We start from the raw sequence: 19,059 nt of genomic DNA, 5'->3' as shown, positions 1-19,059 counted from the left end.
TCAGAAATCCACCCATGGGCCAGGCAAGATGCTGACTCAGAAATGAACTGAGACCCCTCAGTTTTCCTGTCGGGCTAAAACCAGGACTAGGAAAGACCCTGATGCTGGGAGGGATTGGGGGAAGGAGGAGAAGGAGATGACAGAGGATAAGATGGCTGGATGGCATCACCAGCTCGATGGACATGAGTGTGGGTGACCTCCAGGAATTGGTGTTGGACAGGGAGGCCTGGCGTGCTGCGATTCACGGGGTTGGAAAGAGTTGGACACAACTGAGTGACTGAACTGAACTGAACTGAACTGAGGAGCATACCAAGCAAACTAATGAAGGAAAAAATTTACCAAGAGTATTTGCCTTGTTTGTTAAACAAATTGTTTAAAGTACCCAACTATGAACACCTTCACAAAGGAACACACACAGGAACACACTCACGTAAGGATGGGGCAGGGCAACCATCAGAGAGGGGCCAGAGAAGCAGGGTCTGGAGCTCTGACAAGTGTGCCAGGGTTGCACCACATGCACAGCCATCCATGCCAGGGGCTGCTCCAGCACGCCTTCCTCCAGCTCTGCTCCCCTCTGGGGCAAAAGTGCCAGTGTCAGGGATGGGGAGGAGGGTGCACACTTACAAGGGGTGGAATTAAGTTGAGGCCAATCTCCATGGCTTCTGCTCCAGCCACTTGGGAACTGCCTGGCCCAGTAAGGTTGGAACAATCACAGGGCTCTGGTTCTTGCCTCCCCCACCTCCTCCCACCGAGGTGACAGTTGCCAGCACGCCCTTGGAATGGATGACCCTGCCCACCTCAGCTCCAGCTCTGCCCCAAAGCCTCTGGGCACACAGATTGCACAAGGATGCATCCACACAAGGACACACCCCTGTAAGAACAGATCAGGAAATTTTTTCACCTCATTTCATAGAGACAGAGAAAGTAAAGCAAAATGAGAAGACAGAGGAATTTGTCTCAAATGAAACAATAAGAAAAACACCTGAAAAAATCTGCTAAAGAGATAACATAAATAATTTACCAAAATAATTCATTTACCAGCATTCAGAATAGTAATTAAGAATGCTTCTATAACTAGGGAATAGAACATAAAAACATTCACATGATAGAGGTTCCAGAAGGAGAGGAGAAAAGAAAAGGGGTGCAAAATGTATGTGGTGAAATTATGGGTAAAAACTTTCTGAACCCAGAACATCCCTGGTGGTCGAGTGGTGAGGACTCTGTGCTTCCACTGCAGGGGACACGGGTTTTTGAACCTTGTCGGGGAACTACTTAGCAAAGGTGATTAAAACCATGCGACTGGGGATGTTCCTGGATTACCTGGGTCACCCTAGAGTAATCACGAAGTCCTGGGACCTGGGAGGGCTATAGTTGAAAAGAAGGTGGGAAGATAGGAGCATTAGAAAAGAGACTCCAAGATGTGATGTGCTGTCTCTGAAGATGGCGGAAGAGTCTATAAGACAATAAATGAGGTGTTCAGTCACTCAGTTGTGTCTAACTCTTTGCCACCCTATGGACTGCAGCACACCAGTCTCCTCTGTCCTTCACTACTTCCCAGAGTTTGCCCAAATTCATTTCCATTGAGTCAATGATGTCCTCCAACCATCTCATCCTCTGTTGGCCCTTTTCCTCCTGCCTTCAATCTTGCCCAAAATCAGGGTCTTCTCTAATGAGTCAGCTATTCACATCAGGTGGCCAAAGTATTGGAGCATCAGTCCTTTCAATAAATATCAGGGTTGGAACTAGGATTTCCTTTAGGGTTGACTGGTTTGATCTTCTTTCAGTCCAAGGGACTCCCAAGAGTCTTCTCCAGCACCACAGTTCAGAAGCATCAATTCTTAGGTGCTCAACTTTCTTTATGGTCCTACTCTCACATCCTTACCTGACTACAGGAAAAGCCAAAGCTTTGACGCTATGGACCTTTGTCAGAAAAGTGATGTCTCTGCTTTTCAGTATGCTGTCTAGGCTTTTCATAGCTTTTCTTCCAAGGTGCAAGTGTCTTTAATTTCATGGCTGTGGCCACAGTCTGTATTGATTTTTAGCCCAAGAATATGAAGTCTGTCACTGTTTCCATTTTTCCCCTATCTATTTCCCATAAACGTATGGGACCAGATGCCATAATCTCAGTTTTTGAATGTTGAGTTTTAAGCCAACTTTTTCACTCTACTCCTTCACCTTCATCAAGAGGCTCTTTAGTTCCTCCTCACTTTCTGCCAGAAGGGTAGTGTTACGCAAATTCTTTGAAGACTTTGTATACTCTGCTTCTCACTGGTTTCTTGCACCATTTCTTGAACCTATTCTCCTCACAGTTTGCCTTCACCACTCTATCAAAGTTTCACTTGACCTTGCCAAGGTTAACTGCCCAATCCAGTGGTCAGTTTCAGTCCTCCCTGACTTGTCCCCTTGTTAGCATTGGTCTCTTTTTTCTCCAAACATCTGCTTCACATGCCTTGTAAGCCTCTTTTGCAGGTTCCTCCATATTTTTTTTAAATCACCTTCTTAATGCTGGGTTCTCATGAAGCTTAACTTCCCTATCTCATTGTATAACATAATATCTCTGATTATGCAGTCTCATGGCTTTAAGAGGCAACTAAAATTAACAAACCACAAATTAAATATTTTACCTAAACCTTTTCTCTCATAGAATTCCATGTCCAACTGTATGCATGCATCTTCACTTGGGTACCTAAAGACATCTCAAGGATACGTGTCTGTAATTGAACTCCTAATCTTCCCACAAATGTGTACTCCCCCACATCATCTCCATCTGAGAAAATGGCATCTCCATCTCCTGTTCCTTAGCCACAGACACCTGGAGTCAACTTTGATTCCCCTTTTCCTTTAACTGTATGTCCAACATGTTAGACAGTCTAATTCATGCTGCCCTTAAAATAAATCTGCTCTAACCATATTTACGGCTCCTTCTGTGGTCCAAGCCAACATCATCTCTCTCCTAAATTCCTGTAGAGTCCTAAACAAGGGCTCTTTTTTCTCTTTTATTCTCAACATAACAGCCAGTTTGATTTTTTTAAAACTCATGTCTGTTCATGTAACTACTCTGCACAAAACACAAAATATCATTCTCCGTTTCTCTCACAGTAAAGTCCTTTTATATGCCTACGTGACACAGATCCACTGGCCCCACTGCCCCACGGGCTCTCTGGTTTGTCTCAACTCCTGTCTTCTTTCCTCACTAAACTCCACCCACATAAGCTGACTTGCGGGCCCTTAAATGTTACGTGAACACTCTTCCTTCCTGAGTTTAGTGTTTTGTGTTCCAGAGAAATGAAGAGAGCCATGATCTCTCTGTCAAGGCTGTTTCTTGTACAATTGAAACGTTGTGTGGGATGTAGAGTAGTTGGTGTCTCTGCCTAACAGATGTACAGAAATGCAAGACATTGTGCAGAATTTTCTCAACAGGCACTTACCCATTTCTAACAGCTAAATTCTCCTGACTTCATTTACTATCTCGTCCTCCACTAGACTATAAACTCAAGAATTTCTCATTTTAATTAACATTTATTGATAAAACAATGTATTACTAAAGAACATTCAGTAAAGTTTTGCTGAATGAGAGTGAATGGCAACCAATGAAATACTAGCAGAATATATAAGAACTCAAAATGCTAAGCATGGGCAGACAATTAAGAAATTAAATAAATGAATAACATGTGCTGCTTTACAATAAACAAAATATAATACTGGATTTTTTAAATCATATTTTTAGCTTACTAAGATAATTATGCTAAGTTAAAATATAAACATCCAACCTGTAGATTGAAGGTTATTTGTCTTTGTATATAAACACACATACACCGTTGCATAGGATTCATAAAGGAAATGCACCAAAGTTAAGTATTAATAAATGGTTTAATCATGGCTTATTTTTATTTCCTATCCTTTCCCTTCTGTTTTCCAAATTTTCTGCAATTTGCATGTTTTTTCAAATATCATAAATAAAGATTATTCTTATTTTGAAGTCTTTATTGTTTCATAAACTTTTCTTTTTATTTTTAAGGAAAGGCAAGCTTTCAAACATTCAGACACTTCATTTAAGCACCTCCACCAAGTACAAAAATCCTCTTCCCTAGAAGCAAGAAATTCTTGAAGATCCAGAAGGAGGACTAAGAGTCAATATTCTTCAGAAAATGGAAACTCAGGGTGACCAATACCCCTGAAAGAGAAGGAAGAGGATTAATTTATTATATTGTCAGAGAGAGCATTACTCTGTGGAGGCAGTCAGGATGGGCTAAAACTCTAAATCTACAAACATATCCCTCCTTCTCCCCACCCTCCCTTACAAGCACACATGCAGGTGTCTGCTCCATGTACACATGGCAGCTCGCCTAGTCCCAACATTCACGTGTAATATTCACTCCACAGTGATATGTAGTTTGACTCAGGTTACAATTTCCAAGAGGGCACAAGACCTGGGTCTAACTACGGAGATCATTTCAGACACAAGTGGAACTTCTGTCCCTAGATGATGAGAAGGGTCGTAGTGAACAAATTAGCTCCTCTTTTCCACAAATCCATTAATAAGCTGATATTGAGCACCCCCAAAACAGAGTGTCCCCATTAAGGAAGTTCTCGTCTATTGGAGAGATACCTTGTGCACCTGAATAATCATAGAGCACAGAGTGGGATTACTTTTTTCTTAATTTATACTGTGCTGTATTAAAACACTAGTTATTCAGCAAGTAGTATTACTGCTGTTTTCCTTTTTTGCCATGTTTCTACTTTTCTTTTTGAAAATGTCCTTTTCAATTCAATTCATTAAATAGTGAATTCTGAATGATTCCAAGTGCCAGGAGCTGTGCTGCTGACCCAAGCCCACAAAGATGTGTAAGTCTAGGCATTCACAGCCTAATGAAAGAGAATATACATTTATACTTAAAAGTCTTTAAGTATATAAATGCAACTATGCACTTTTTTTTTCAATTATCATGTCTTTTATCAGAACATAATAGTTGCTCAGCTGGTGAAGAATCTGCCTGCAATGCGGGAGACCTGGATCAATCCCTGGGTTGGGAAGATCCCCTGGAGAAGGGAAAGGTTACCCACTCCAGTATCCTGGCCTAAAAAATTCCATGGATTGTATAGTCCATGGGGTCCCAAAGAGTCAAATATGACTGAGTGACTTCCACACTTATCAGAATCATGATATAGCTTTACAAACAACAGGGAGAGCTTTGGAATCTCATTTGAAGCAAAATCTTTGTTAACCAATCATTTCTATTCCCTTCTCTCTAAACTTCCTTCCAAATTTCTCTTCTGTCTCCTCAGTCCCGATATTCTCCTATAGTAATTAAGCAGCCGGAAACCAAGTCAAAGTCAAGGAGATGGGGGCTCCCCAGGGGATGGACTTCTAAAGTGTGCTTAGTTGCTCAGTCACGTCTGACTGTTTATGACACCATGGACTGTAACCCACAAGGTTCCTCTGTCCATGGGATTTTTCAGGCAAGAGTACTGGAGTGGGCTGCCATGCCCTCCTCCAGGGGATTTTCCCACACAAGAATTGAACCCAGGTCTCCCCCACTGCAGGTAGATTCTTTACCATCTGAGCCACCAAGGACTTCTGATGGATGAAAGCTAAACTGGGGTGAGTCTTTACTCAAGAAACCAGAGACCCAGATGATCCTATCTGGGTGTGTCCTACTAAAGACACAGAAGTCATTCACTGGAGGGTCAGTTAAGCTCATGATCTACTGGTAATTCAACTTTGTGAGATAACAAGAATGAGGACATGGGAGTCATAATAGGGAAAAAAGATCAATGAAGAGATTAATTTGAAAGAAATTGATGGTGTCTTGGAAAAGAAATGCCCATTAATGACAATATCCACCAGACACATAGGAGCAGGCCTGTGTGACTTCACAGCACTGTTGCACATTGGCCTTCATGAGACCCTCCTCAGTAAAAATGTCAACAATACATTTTATAATTGTGTTCACAGGATTAACATGAATGCCGGCTTCCCAGGCGGCTCAGTGGTAAAGGATCCACTTGCCAAGCAGGAGACATGAGTTCGATCCCTTGATCCCCAAGGTTCCCTGGAGAAGGAAATAGCAACCCACTCCAGTATTCCTGCCTGGGGAATCCCATGGATTGAGGAGCCTGTTGGGGTTCATTCCACAAGGTCCCAAGATTTGGGCATGAATAAGCGACTAAACAGAACAAAACAAGAAAGTAATCTTTATGGATTCGTTAATACATCAGTCAGTTCAGTTCAGTTCAGTCGCTCAGTAGTGTCCGACTCTTTGCCACCCCATGAATCACAGCATGTCAGGCCTCCCTGTCCATCACCAACTCAAACTCATGTCCATCAAGTCAGTGATGCCATCCAGCCATCTCATCCTCTGTTGTCCCCTTCCCTTCCTGCCCCCAATCCCTCCCAGCATCAGGGTCTTTTCCAATGAGTCAACTGTTTGCATAATACATAGTTATTATTAATATAATCATTTTCCCCTAATGTAAAAAGAAATAAAGATTAAACATGTTCACAGATCGCTGAAAGAATAGTTGGCTGCAGGCACCGTGCCTTTTGTGTTCCCTGGGTGCCCGGCACTGAGAGGAGGTGCACCAGGCACAGGGAATAGGGGCACAAAGTAGTGAATTCACCATGATGCCAACTCTGGGGATTTTACTGATGAGTTGTCCAGGGCCCATCACACTGCTGCTGGTGAAAGACGGAACCCTGGAGGAAATCTCTGGTATGAGGTCTGCAGAAAGTCCCCGGTTACTTCTAAGCAGGAAATCAGCACTGTCTTTCTAGAATTATCCTTTTGAAAAGCTTAGTTCCCCTGCTGACCCGCCTGCTAGAGAAAACAGTGTGTGAGTGAAACATCTGCAAGTCACTTACAGTTGAAAATCACAATATCTTATGTTGCTGTCGAGGCCATCGATTGCTTTCATGTCTTCTGGAGTCAGTTCAAAGTCAAACACCTGGAAGGTAGGAACAATCACATTACCTCTCCCTCAAGGAACCAGTCTCTCCCTGGGGACTGGAGGAGTTTCCAGCTGAATGGAGGCAAGAAGAGGGGGCAGGGAAGCCGTGTCTGTCCTCAGCTTTCAGGAGAACAAGCCTGGGAACCTCTGCTGAATTCTCACCTCTGCTTCCCACACCTTCTCCTTCTCTGTCCACCTCACAAACATTACAGCACATCAGTCCCTTATCTTTCTAAGTGAGTCACTTCAGATAGAAAACAAACTAAAATCATTCTTTTCCAATCACACCACCTTCAGGTACTCCTAACTCGATAACTGCAATTGAGCAAACATTAGACTGATTAACTCTTCCCAAAATGCTGTAAGGGTGACAGCGATCAGCTAAAGTAGTGTAGGGTTTTTTTTAAAGCCTGTTCAGGAATCTGATATCAAACTTACTCATTATCTATGAATAAATCTAACAAAAACTTTATGTATATGCCTTAGTGGAGAAAGTTATGAAAAGTGTTTTAACATTAAAGAACACCTAAGTAATTAAAAATTCATATCATAATCATGAAATGAAAAGCTCAGTTTTGTAAAAATATTCATTTTCTCCAAAGTGATCTAGTGTTTCAATGCAACTTGAGCCAAAGACTTGAGCATGTATTCTTTCCTGGAAGTTGGTAAAGTGATACTAAATGTTAAATAAAAGAGAGCCAATCAAAAGTAGCCAAGACAGCTTTAAAAAATAAAAAATTACCATTCTGAAAAGCAAGACTTATTTTCCACTTTAATAACATGGTGCAGAAAACTGAATAGTTAAATAGAAAAGAGATAACAGAAATGTACTTATGGACACTTGATATATGACTGAGTTGACAATGAAAATCTTTGAGGAAATATGAAACCTTAGATTCACATTTAAATATACTTAAACATACATGCATCCATTTTCATATTATCTTAGATAAGCAGTTCCAGCTAGATTACAGAACCAACTTTAAATGGAAACACGGAAACAATTGATCAGGGGACAATTTCCATTCCCCTTACTTGGCCTGACCCGTAACCTGCATTGAACAGTGATATTTCCCAGAAGAAGAGATGACCCAGATCTTAGTCCAGACAGGAAGAGGACAATTTCCCTAATAACTGACTTGGGATCATACCACTGTGCTGAGATGAAGACCAGGTTAGTTGTCCCAGTCTAGTCAACTATTCATAAAAACTATACAGAGAAGGGTAAAGGCTCCTCCTACAAAAGCCTCGTCCACCTGCTAAAACAGAACTTCCCAGCTGCTCCCCATTGAACTGCAAAAGCACAGGAAAGCCCAGACCAGAGGATGACAGCTTAGCTGAGTGCAGGTTGGTTGTCAAACCACAGAATACAAGAGACGCATAAATCATCTCTGCATTAAATCCTGAAACTGGGGCGTTTCCATACAGTTATGGCTAAAGGTACAATAATGGTCTCCTACACAGAAAACAAAGTATAGACAACCTAGCAAAAATGGACAAAGTCTTGAAGAGGACTTCACAAAGACAGAAACTCAAGAAGATTAAATGTATGAAGATGAAATCTTATTAGTATTCAGGGAAAGGCAAAATAAAAAATGGTTTGGAAGTTAAAGATCACTGCCATAAATTTTCTGTCCTCATATTCACAGGTTGATGCTGTTAGAAATGAATCCTTTGAGAGGTGATTATGTCATGATGGTGGAGCCCTCATGAATGAGATTTAAACAACATCATATTCACATAGGAGAACTGGGGGAGTTCTTTGCCCCCTCCACCATGTTAAGATACAAGGAGTAACCTGTGACTTGGAGGAGCAGCCTCACCTGACCACACAGGCACTCTGATCTCAGATCTCCAGCTTCAGAACTGTGAGAAACAAATTCCAGTTTTTTTTTTCTCAGCCACTCAACCTATGGTGTTTGATTAGAGCAGTTCAAACAGTATAAGAAAGAAAATCACATAATGCAATTGCATAATTGAGAATGAAGAAAATAAGATGTAATTTGCACAAAGTGACAGAATACATTGCCCCAATGTAATGCTCAAGCGAAAATCTCCATTTTCTGTCCAACCGTAACCCTCTCCAGCCATAATGCTTCTCCTGTTGCCACAGCAGAAGGAGAAAACTACCAGGCATTCACACACAGGGAAAGATCAGGTAACTCGTTTTGGCCCAAAGATGGTCTGAGAGCCCTCGTGAAGGATATTCCTGAGGAGCCCTCTGCCCACAGCCCCACTCATCATCACCTGCATGTTCTCTTTGATCCACTTCTTGTTGTTACCCTTGGCCAGAACCACAACCCCACGTTGTATCTGGTAGCGAAGGGCAACCAGAGCTGCCGTTTTCTTGTGCTTTTGAGCAATGGCAGAGAGAACTGGGTCCTCCAGGAGAACGGGGTGGTTTGGGTTCACCCTGGAAGGAAATTCAAAAATGCTGAGGAGCTGAGACTAAATACTCAGTTTCTGAATATTTTTCCAAATAGAACAAGAGGTTCACTCTAGACCAGAGCTTCGCAAAGTATAGTTCATTGACCAGCATCATCACTATCAACTGGGATCTTGTAAGAAATACAAATTCCATGGCAGAGCTGAAAACAAACTGAATCAGAACCTCAACTGTGTCGCCTCCTATTCTGTGTTTACAAAACTCTGCAGGTAACTCAGAGGCATTATTGAGTTGAGACCAGGACTGCCAAACTCATGGATTTTTTTGTCCTTTAATTTTCAAGGGTGTTTTTTCCTATATATTCAAGGGCATGAATAGAGAAGCAAAAGGAAAGACCAAGAATTGTTTGTAAATTTCACTTTTTCTAAAAAAATTTATTTCATTTCTAAAAAAATTTATTTTAAAAAAAATTGCGAGGTCTCAAAATAAGAGACATTTATTTCATCATTATTCTACTATAGATGCTTACCAAAATGGTTCAAATTGAAATTTTTTTCTATCATGATAGAAACCTAGGAGTTATGATAGAAACCTAGGAGTTAATACTACTATCTCAACTGTAGACATAAGGTAAGCGAACCTTGGAACACCTATTTTTTAAAATGTGCTCATTAGTTAATAAGTAAATCATGACATAAGCTTGTGTCTCTGGTCTCAACTGGGAGATTACATATAGATTTTAATGTAGGCATTTCTTATTCATGAGTCGGAAAGCTAATACAATCTAGAAAAATTGGCTGGGTGATGGGAAGATAAAAGAGAAGAATTCATTCCATTACTCCTCTCTCTCCCCTCTGCCTATGAGAGTTATCTGAGTATTGTATGATTTAAACTATCTCATCAAAAATGGAATTTTACATAAACTCCCTGTTGCTTTCATTAGAGTTCAGTACCATTCTTTTACTCTTTGGGATCCCAGAGCACTATAGGCAACAAGAACAATATCATGTGACTTGCAGAAATCCAACAGTTTCCTCTGATTGAGATAAGGGTGACATTCCACCTGTAGAAAACCAATAGAGAAGAGGGTCACGTATTATGGCAATGTAATATTAAATGACAGAGAAAGGCAAAAAGTTTAAAAAGTGATAAAGGAAAAACCATAACATTAAATATAAATTGGAAAATTAATATCAACAGAGAAATAGAGAAAAATTTGTTTATACACTTAATTTATGACGGACATAGATGGGAGAACCAGTCTGAGATTGACTAACCAAAGATGGACTCTACATTTGAGTAGACATTCATGAGTAAAATTCATAGAGTGTTAGCGTCACAATGAGCCTTTAACTTCACCCTCTAACCTGAATGATTTTCATCATCTCCAACACAGTTTTCTCAACTGTGTTCCCTGTTAAAGACTTATAAACACTGCGACACCAAGACTAAGGATTCAGCCATCAGAACCCCACACAAACCCTTAACACCCATCTCAGCTGATTTGCCTCTATGTCAATTTATTTCCCATTCCACATTTTCATGGTTTTCCTTCCTGTACAAATTTCACTCCAGGGCACTTTCACCCTGTGACTTGGCCATCCTTTCATCTCAGGGAAATACCTCATTCCTTTACTTCTGCATTCTACCAGGAAGATCTCTGCACTTTTCCACCCAGATTTACAGACAGAGATACCATTTTGGATTTTATACACACCATGCAGACAGGAACTCAGCTGTTTAGAATCTCCTGTCCACAATGGTCAGATGAACAGGAGAGGAGGACAGACAGACATCAGACTCCAGGGCAAAAAGAAGGTTCCGAAGAGCAGGAGGGAGAGAAGCTGAGCTGCTCACCTGGTTGCAGACGGGCTTGTACTTGAGCCCCGGCTTGTTCAGGATCTTCTCCAGCTGCTTGTGGTTGAAGTTGGACACCCCGATGGATTTGGCCAGCCCTGCGTCCTTGCACTTCTCCAGGGCCTGGGAAGGAGGGGTGATGAACAATTACATGGAAAGATAGAGCAAGAATAAATGCTGGAAAACATTGGTAATCACCATCATCCATCAAGAATTAGCATCAATTATCAAAAAGGAAAGAGGGGAAGAAGACATGATATAAAAAGAAATATTGTTTGCTCCTTGAACCCTGGAGAAGACACATCATATGGAAGGAAAGAGATGCCTGTCTGCACTGTCCCATATTCTCCTCTTCCATTCCTCTCTGTAAACATTACAGCAATGGCTTCCTCCCCACAAACCCAGCATCCCAGCCCTTAGATTCATGAACTGCTGAGTCTGATGGTCCATGGTGCATTCTCACAGGTGGAAGTAATGAAGGAAGTTCCCACTCTCCTGGCTCCTCCCCAGTCTCTCTGCTCCTCATACTCACCTCCCATGTGCGACAGAGATCCACTGAGTCAGCTATCAGTTTTCCATTTTCATCTTTTGGATATAATTCTTCTCCTGGCTAGAATAGAAGCAGTCATTTTAGAGATGTCACAAAATAATTTCTCCACATTTAGCAAGCCTGCCTGGTACCAGGGATTAAACCTCCATGAGTTAGGTTTAAAACTTTCTAGATACTAGATAATATTTGCAAAGTGATTTGTGTATATAAGCAATGTCTTTAGGAGGGAGACTTATTCTAATCTCTTACATTAAATATATGTTGTAATAGGTACAATTTTTCTAGGTCCTAAAAGGAACTTCCTGTGACTTCTGTGAATTTTGTCTGTTCTTGTACTTGCCTGTTTCCAAATGCCTCTATGAGCTGGGAATGGAAGTAAGTTACATGACTTCATTTCCAGAATAAAATTTGCTATCTTGACCTGGTCTAGATAATCAGACTCTCTTTTCCCTTTGAGCGTCAGGTGCCCTAGGACAGGCACATGAACCAGCAGGGATCTCATTAGGTTGATATGGAATGTGGAAGACCCAGACATGTTCTCATATGTTCATGACCATGAGCCTTGAGCTATCCCAAGGTCAAATTTCCCACCAATGGAAAATGTTCAGTAAAAATAAAGTAAACCATGAGTAGTGCCTTTATAAGGGATAGGAAAAGGAGACACATCTGTAGAGTACTGCAACCATCATTTCTGTCTGTGGCTGGAACTTGCCATCTATGTAGACCACCAAGCTATTTTGCATTGGATGGTTTGAGTTCATTTCTGTGACTTGACATCAAGTATTCTAAGCAAACCTTTCTTAATGGATAAGTGCAGTCTACAAACCTCATCTGAAGACTAGGGAGAGTGCAGGAAAGTTATCCCAAGTCCCTGCATGGGTACGAAGTTTAGACGCACTCAGAAGGAGCACCACCAAATATGCTCAACTTGAAAGGGTGAAAGACAAAAGAAACTCATCATGTTCAGTGTGAGACAGTGTCATGCTCACCACGGCTGCACCAAACTCTTGGTTCATGAAATCCCCAGACACTCAGGAGTTATAACAAGGATTGTGTGCAGAACTCACCTAGTTCTATTTCCTCAAGTTTTTCTGGCAGAGAATCTCAGAATATTAACTCCTTTCTCTGGAAGGTATGTAAGGGATTCAGAGAAACTCAGTAAAAAGATGATCACAAATGATTGTGGAGGATTCTACTCTAGTATAATCATCCCTTCAACCTACTAAGAAAAATCTTAATTTAACCATCCATGCAAGTTGATGCACATTCTAACGCAAGATGTAACACTGAAGTGATCACACAAATTTCTAACCTTCAGAGCCAGTGGATAATGCATAATATAGAGATCGACATAGTCCAGTTGAAGACTTTTCAGTGACTTTTCCAAGGCTGGTCGGACCAACTCTGGTCGAAAGGATGTGCACCAAAGCTGCAGAGGTTAAAGAATAAAAGTTGTATTAAGAATACTTTAGGTAACTTATTTTGGCCTTACTGCAAGGCTTGTCTGATATTACTTCCCCAACCAAGGATCAAATCAGGGCACATGGCATTAAAGTGCCAAGTCTTAAGCACTGAACCACCAGGGAACTCTAATACTTTAGGAATTTATCAATAAGCATAGTTCACCAAGCAACTCTTCATCAAAGGATCCTATTATATAATTGTCACCTGGGCACAATCACTTGCACATATGTGCACACACACAACACACACAGTACCTTTGAAGTGCAGAATATGTCTTCTCTCTTCACAGTGCCATCTGCAATCTTGCTTCGAATGGCCTGGCCTATCTGCTCTTCATTTTGGTAAGCATGAGCACAGTCAATATGGCGGAACCCAACCTCTATAGCAAATGGGGTGAATTCCAGAGCATCCCTCTTAGCAACCTACATAAGCAACAAAGGTAGAAGTTGAATATCCAGATGATTAAGAGATTGCTAGGCACAAGCTTTCATCTTCCCAACATCAACTTTCCTTTGTGCCTTTGGTTAGTTCTGTATGTGTGGTGATGAATGCTTGATGATTTCCCTGAATGTTCCTGGTCAGTGATTAACTGGACACCCAGGAACCACTCATCCTGAGGTGATCATGGTTGATTATGGGCATCAGAGACCTCAAGACCACCTGCAGTTTCATTGAGTTGCTGGTAGAACCCAAAATACTCAGGATAACATTGCAGTCAGAATAGGATTTATACTGTGAGATCTTTGAAGATAATTCAACAAAGGTGTAAGGTGCCTGGTAAAAGCATCAAGAAACAAGGTAATTGCTTCTAAGACCTCTGTCTACCAGTGAGGCCACAAAGAACACACCACATAAAAACTGTATGTAATCAAGGTATACAAAGAGATGTTCTCATATAAGTCACTGTTTTTGTTCCATCACTCAGTCCTGTTCAATTCCTTCTGATCCCACGGACTGCAGCACTCCAGGTTACCCTGTATTTCATTACCTCCTGCAGCTTGCTCAAACTCATGTCCATTGTATCAGTGATGCCACCCAACTATCTCACCCTCTGTTGCCCCCTTCTCCTCGTGCCTTCAGTCTTTTCCAGAATCAGGGTCTTTTCCAATGAGTTGGCTCTTTGTATTGCGTGGCCAAAGTATTGGAGCTTCAACTTCAGCATCAGTTCTTCCAAGGAATACTCAGGGTTGATTTCCTTTAGGTGATGACTGGCTTGATCTCTTTGCTGCCCAAGGCATTCTCAAGAGTCTTCTCCAACACCACAGCCCAAAAGCATCGATTCTTCCCCGCATAGCCTTTTATGGTCCAACTCTCACATCCATACATAACGACTGGAAAAACCATGGCTTTGACTATATGGACCTTTGTCCACAAGCCAATGTCTCTGCTTTTTAAGATGATGTCTAAGTTTCACGTAGCTTTTCTTCTGAGGAGCAATCATCTTTTAATTTCCTGGCTACAGTCACCGTCCACAATGATTTGGAGTCCAAGAAAATAAAGTCTGCCACTGTTTCCATTTCTCCCCCATTTACTTGCCATGAAGTGATGGGACTGAATGACATAATCTTAGGTTTTTGAATGTTTAATTTTAAATCAGCTTTTCACTCCCTCTTTCACCTTCATCAAGAGGTTCTCTAGTTCCTCTTCCTTTCTGCCATTAGGGTGGTGTCATCTCCATTCTGAGGTCATTGATCTTTCTCCCGGCTTAAGCTTGATTCAAGCTTGAGCTTCAACCAGTGCGCCATTTCCCATGATTATTCTTACCAATGGAAGTATCCACTCTTAATGAATTACCAAAATCAACCTAGGTAACAGTTCCATCACCTCACACACCTAACTTTTTTGGGTGTTTGTAAGAAGACATAAGATCTAGTCTACAAAACTGAAGATATATCCCATTATTTTTAACTATAGTCACAGTGCTTTACATCAGGTCTCCATGATTATTCATCTTATAATTGATGGTCTGTGCCCTTGACCAACAACTTACCATTTTTCCCAGGCTTGACACCAGCTGCTGGTCACCACACCTCTATTCTCTGCTTCTATGAGTTCTACTTTTTAAGATTCTAGCTACAAGGAGATTATGCAGTATTTGTCTTTCTATTTCTAGCTTGTTTCACTTGCCTTAATGTTCTTACCATCCATCTGTGCAGTTGCAAATGGCAGGATTAATGTCATTTTAATGCTGAATAATATTCCATTTCTTTTTATATGATTGAGAATCTTTTCCATTTCAAAGTGTTAAAGTGTTAGTCATTCAGTCATGTCCAACTCTTTGTGACCACATGGACTGTAACCTGTTAGGCTCCTCTGTCCATGGGATTCTCCACAAGAATACTGGAGTGGGTTGCCATTTCCTTCTTCAAGGGATCTTCCCAGGGATCGAACTCAGATCCCCTGCATTGCAGGCAGATTCTTTAACATTTGAACTACCCGGGGAAGCCCAAGAAAACATTACAAAACCTGGCCTGTAGGGTAGTAACTTTTACCCTCAAATGACAGTATTATTTTCTCTGAGAATAAATTTCCAAGCAGAAACAAAAATATGAGGCAAAACACAGTTGGAGTGTTTCTTGCCTGCCATCTAGCAGGCACTCCACAGTATAAAAGCAATTCATTCCCATTATTTTTCATTCAACTCATCTACGGGACCTCCCACCTCAAATACTTCTCAGTGTCATGGCTTTTTGGAAAGAGGAAAGAGTCCTGGAATTAATTAACTATACAGATAAACCTCACCATTGCAATCACCTTCAAAGCAAAGCAGCTGACAGTATTCTTGACAGCTGAGTCTCACCTTTTCTGCCAATCTGGGAAAGAGATGGAAACTGGAAGGAAACCCAGAGTAATCTGCAAGTGAACACAGCTTCAGACCATGATGCAGAGTGAAGCCTGAATGCTTTATCCTCTTTCAGAGGAAATGGTTCTAGCCTGGTTGGTGGAACCACATGACCCTCACAGAGTCATACAGGAGCTCAGTGCTTGACAACCCCAGTCCCTTCTGCTCATGTCACATCCACTACTATTTATGTCTCAACCCCAAACCACTACTGTTACCTCTGGAGGTGCATAGGTTCCAAATCCCAGGACAGGAATGAAGTGGCCATCATTAAGCTTCACCTTCTGGCCTTTGGGATCCATTGTCTGTTGCTCCTCTGAGTAAGCAGACTGGGATTTTTTTCTTCTCCCTTCAAATGTTATAAATAACAAGAACATAACACCCAGCTGCACTGTCCACTGTTAGCAGAGACATTGTAGGAGAAGCATGATTAAACTAGTACCCATGGAGTCAGAGATGATTGAACACTGCTAACTTATTTGATTATTTTTACCAACATAACCTCATGCATTATATAATGATGAGACTGAGTGAGCAATTATTGACTACTTGTTAGACTAGAAACTTCCAACAACAATCTTTTTTAATTTTCTATTATGAAGCCCAATGTCAATCAAACATCAATTGAAAAAACTACCTTACAGTACAAACACACACACATACACAAATCACACAATCCAAAAGTGTTTAATAGCATTTTTCAAAATGTTACCCCTTAATAAAGAATCAAACCTTCAAATGAAAATAAATTTCCCCTTTTACATTTCCCACAGCAAAATTATTATGCTTTACAGACCTGACTGGTGAAATCCTGAACAGAAAATAGAAATGAGACATTTTGGCAAAGTGCTTATTGGAAGTTAATTATTAATAGCCTTAGAATACCATGTACAGTGTTCAAAGAGACTTTGAGTGTTGATCCCTTCTAGCTAGTTATATAACTTTTAGGGTACCCTTATAATGTCACTTATACATATTTTACATAATTTACTAACTGCTCCACATCATTCGTAAATGAAAAACCTATAAACAAATTAAAATGCAACAAATTTGGAAAGAGTAACAGAAATTGTGATGCACTGATACACGAGAATGTTGTGAAGACAAAATTTAACATGTACAGTGATGTCAGCAAAATGGTGAGGTGGGAGGACTGAACTCTCCCATGGAAAGACAAGAAAAGAAAGACAAATCAGCTTAAAAACTTCATAGGAGTTCTGGAAAACAGACAAACACAGATTAACAGCAACAAAGTGAACGGGCAATTAGGAAAAATCCAGAACAGGGTGGAAGGAAATTTCACCGTGTGTTACTCACCTGTACCCTCCTCCTGCCTGCGGCAGTGCAATCTTGATGAGCTCCCAGTTGCTCCCTCAATCCAGAGTGACAACAGAAAACCTCATGTGCAGTATTCCAACCTACTTGGGGGCTGTCTGGGGACTAGTGTCTGTTCCACTTAACTCTAAGCTTAAACTGAAGAGCACTTGGAATGCCTATTGCAGCTTCAGGGGAACTATATATACATGTTTGTGTGTGTGTGTGTATGTGTGTGTGTGTGTGTGTGTATACATACATACAGAGCCAAGGACAAAGGAATAAGGGTGGAGACATGGACGAGACCATGTATTAAAAGGCCCTGAATAGAATGGGGGTGTGGCTTTGGGGGACATAGTGCATTCAGAAACAGTCATAAATTCACCAGAATCAGATAGCCAATCTCAGCCAGGTAAGATGCTGACTCAGAAATGAACTGAACCACCTGTAGCTTTCCTGTTGGGCTGATGCCAGGGCTAGGAGCATGATGAGCTAACTAGTGAAAGTCATGACAGGGAACAAATCTACCAAGAGTGAGACTTTCCCTGTTATTTCAAGTACCAAACTGAATGCACATACACAGAAGCACACAGAGGAACACACATACAGAAACACACACACACACAGGAACACATATCCAGGAACACACACACACACAGGAACACACATCCAGGAACATGCACACACACAGGAACACACATCCAGGAACACACACACACACAGGAACACACATCCAGGAACACACACACACACAGGAACACACATCCAGGAACACACACACACAGGAACACACATCCAGGAACACACACACACACAGGAACACACACACAGGAACACACACACACACAGGAACACACATCCAGGAACACATACACACACAGGAATACACACACACAAAGGGACACACATGTAGGAACACATACACACACAGGAACACACACATATCTGGACGGGGCAGGGCAGCCATCACAGAGGGCCCCGAGGAGCAGGGTCTGGGGCTCTGATGGTATGTAGGGCTGCACCACATGCACGGCTGCCCACACCAGGGGCTGCTCCTGCACACCTTCCTCCAGCTCTGCCATCCTCTGGGGCAAAGGTGCAGTGCAGGGGACGCGGGTGCACACTTACAAGGGGTGCACACTTACAAGGAGTGGAACTAGTCTGGACCCAACCCTCAGAGTTCTGCTCCAGCGTCTTGGAACTCACCTGGCCCAGTAGGGTGGGGACAGCCACTGAGCACAAGAGAAGCCTTTGCTCACACTGGGCTCTGGCTCTAGCCTGCCCCTCCTCCTCCCACTGAGGTGACAGTTGCCAGCACGCCCTGGGAAGGGATGACCTCTGACCAGCTCAGCTCCAGCTCTGCCCTAAAGCCTTGTGCACACAGACTGCACAGAGACGGGTCCACACAAGGACAGCCCCACAAAACCAGGACAGATAACTTTTTCACCTAACTTAATAGAAAAGGAGGAAGCTAAGCAAAATGAGAAGAGAGAGGAATTTGTGTCAAATGAAACAATTTTTAAAAACTTGAAAAGATCAGATATTGAGATAGAGATTAATAATTTACCAAAATAATTTACCAGAATACAGAATCATAATAAAAATGCTACATTAACTAGGGAAGAGTACATACTAACATTCACAGTGTAGGAGTTTCAGAAGCAGAAGAGACGGAGAAGAGAGCCGAAAATGTAGGTA

At 41.6% G+C, this 19,059-nt stretch overlaps 1 protein-coding gene across 8 annotated transcripts in view; it reads right to left on the bottom strand.

Annotated features, from left to right (window-relative positions):
- Positions 1–3,982: 3,982 nt before the first annotated feature.
- Positions 3,983–19,059, bottom strand: part of LOC138416989 (dihydrodiol dehydrogenase 3-like) — a 34,966-nt gene continuing 19,889 nt past the window's right edge. The window contains exons 1-11 of one of the 8 annotated variants that reach the window (XM_069546545.1): positions 18,568–18,741; positions 17,365–17,381; positions 16,266–16,396; positions 13,460–13,627; positions 13,054–13,170; positions 11,724–11,801; positions 11,192–11,314; positions 10,288–10,397; positions 9,196–9,361; positions 6,863–6,945; positions 3,983–4,174 (exon numbers count right to left, since the gene is read on the bottom strand). In XM_069546545.1, the coding sequence (XP_069402646.1) occupies positions 4,132–4,174; positions 6,863–6,945; positions 9,196–9,361; positions 10,288–10,397; positions 11,192–11,314; positions 11,724–11,801; positions 13,054–13,170; positions 13,460–13,627; positions 16,266–16,349 (972 nt within the window). In that variant the 5' untranslated portion in view covers positions 16,350–16,396; positions 17,365–17,381; positions 18,568–18,741 and the 3' untranslated portion in view covers positions 3,983–4,131. Of the gene's footprint in view, positions 4,175–6,862; positions 6,946–9,195; positions 9,362–10,287; positions 10,398–11,191; positions 11,315–11,723; positions 11,802–13,053; positions 13,171–13,459; positions 13,628–16,265; positions 16,446–16,843; positions 16,958–17,364; positions 17,420–18,506; positions 18,789–19,059 lie in introns of those variants that run through there. The other 7 variants (XM_069546546.1, XM_069546550.1, XM_069546544.1 and 4 more) reach the window with 7 other exon arrangements.

The sequence above is a fragment of the Ovis canadensis genome, chromosome 13 (assembly GCF_042477335.2).
Source record: "Ovis canadensis isolate MfBH-ARS-UI-01 breed Bighorn chromosome 13, ARS-UI_OviCan_v2, whole genome shotgun sequence".
Lineage (NCBI taxonomy): Eukaryota > Metazoa > Chordata > Mammalia > Artiodactyla > Bovidae > Ovis > Ovis canadensis.
This window is presented reverse-complemented; position numbering and strand designations above follow the sequence as displayed.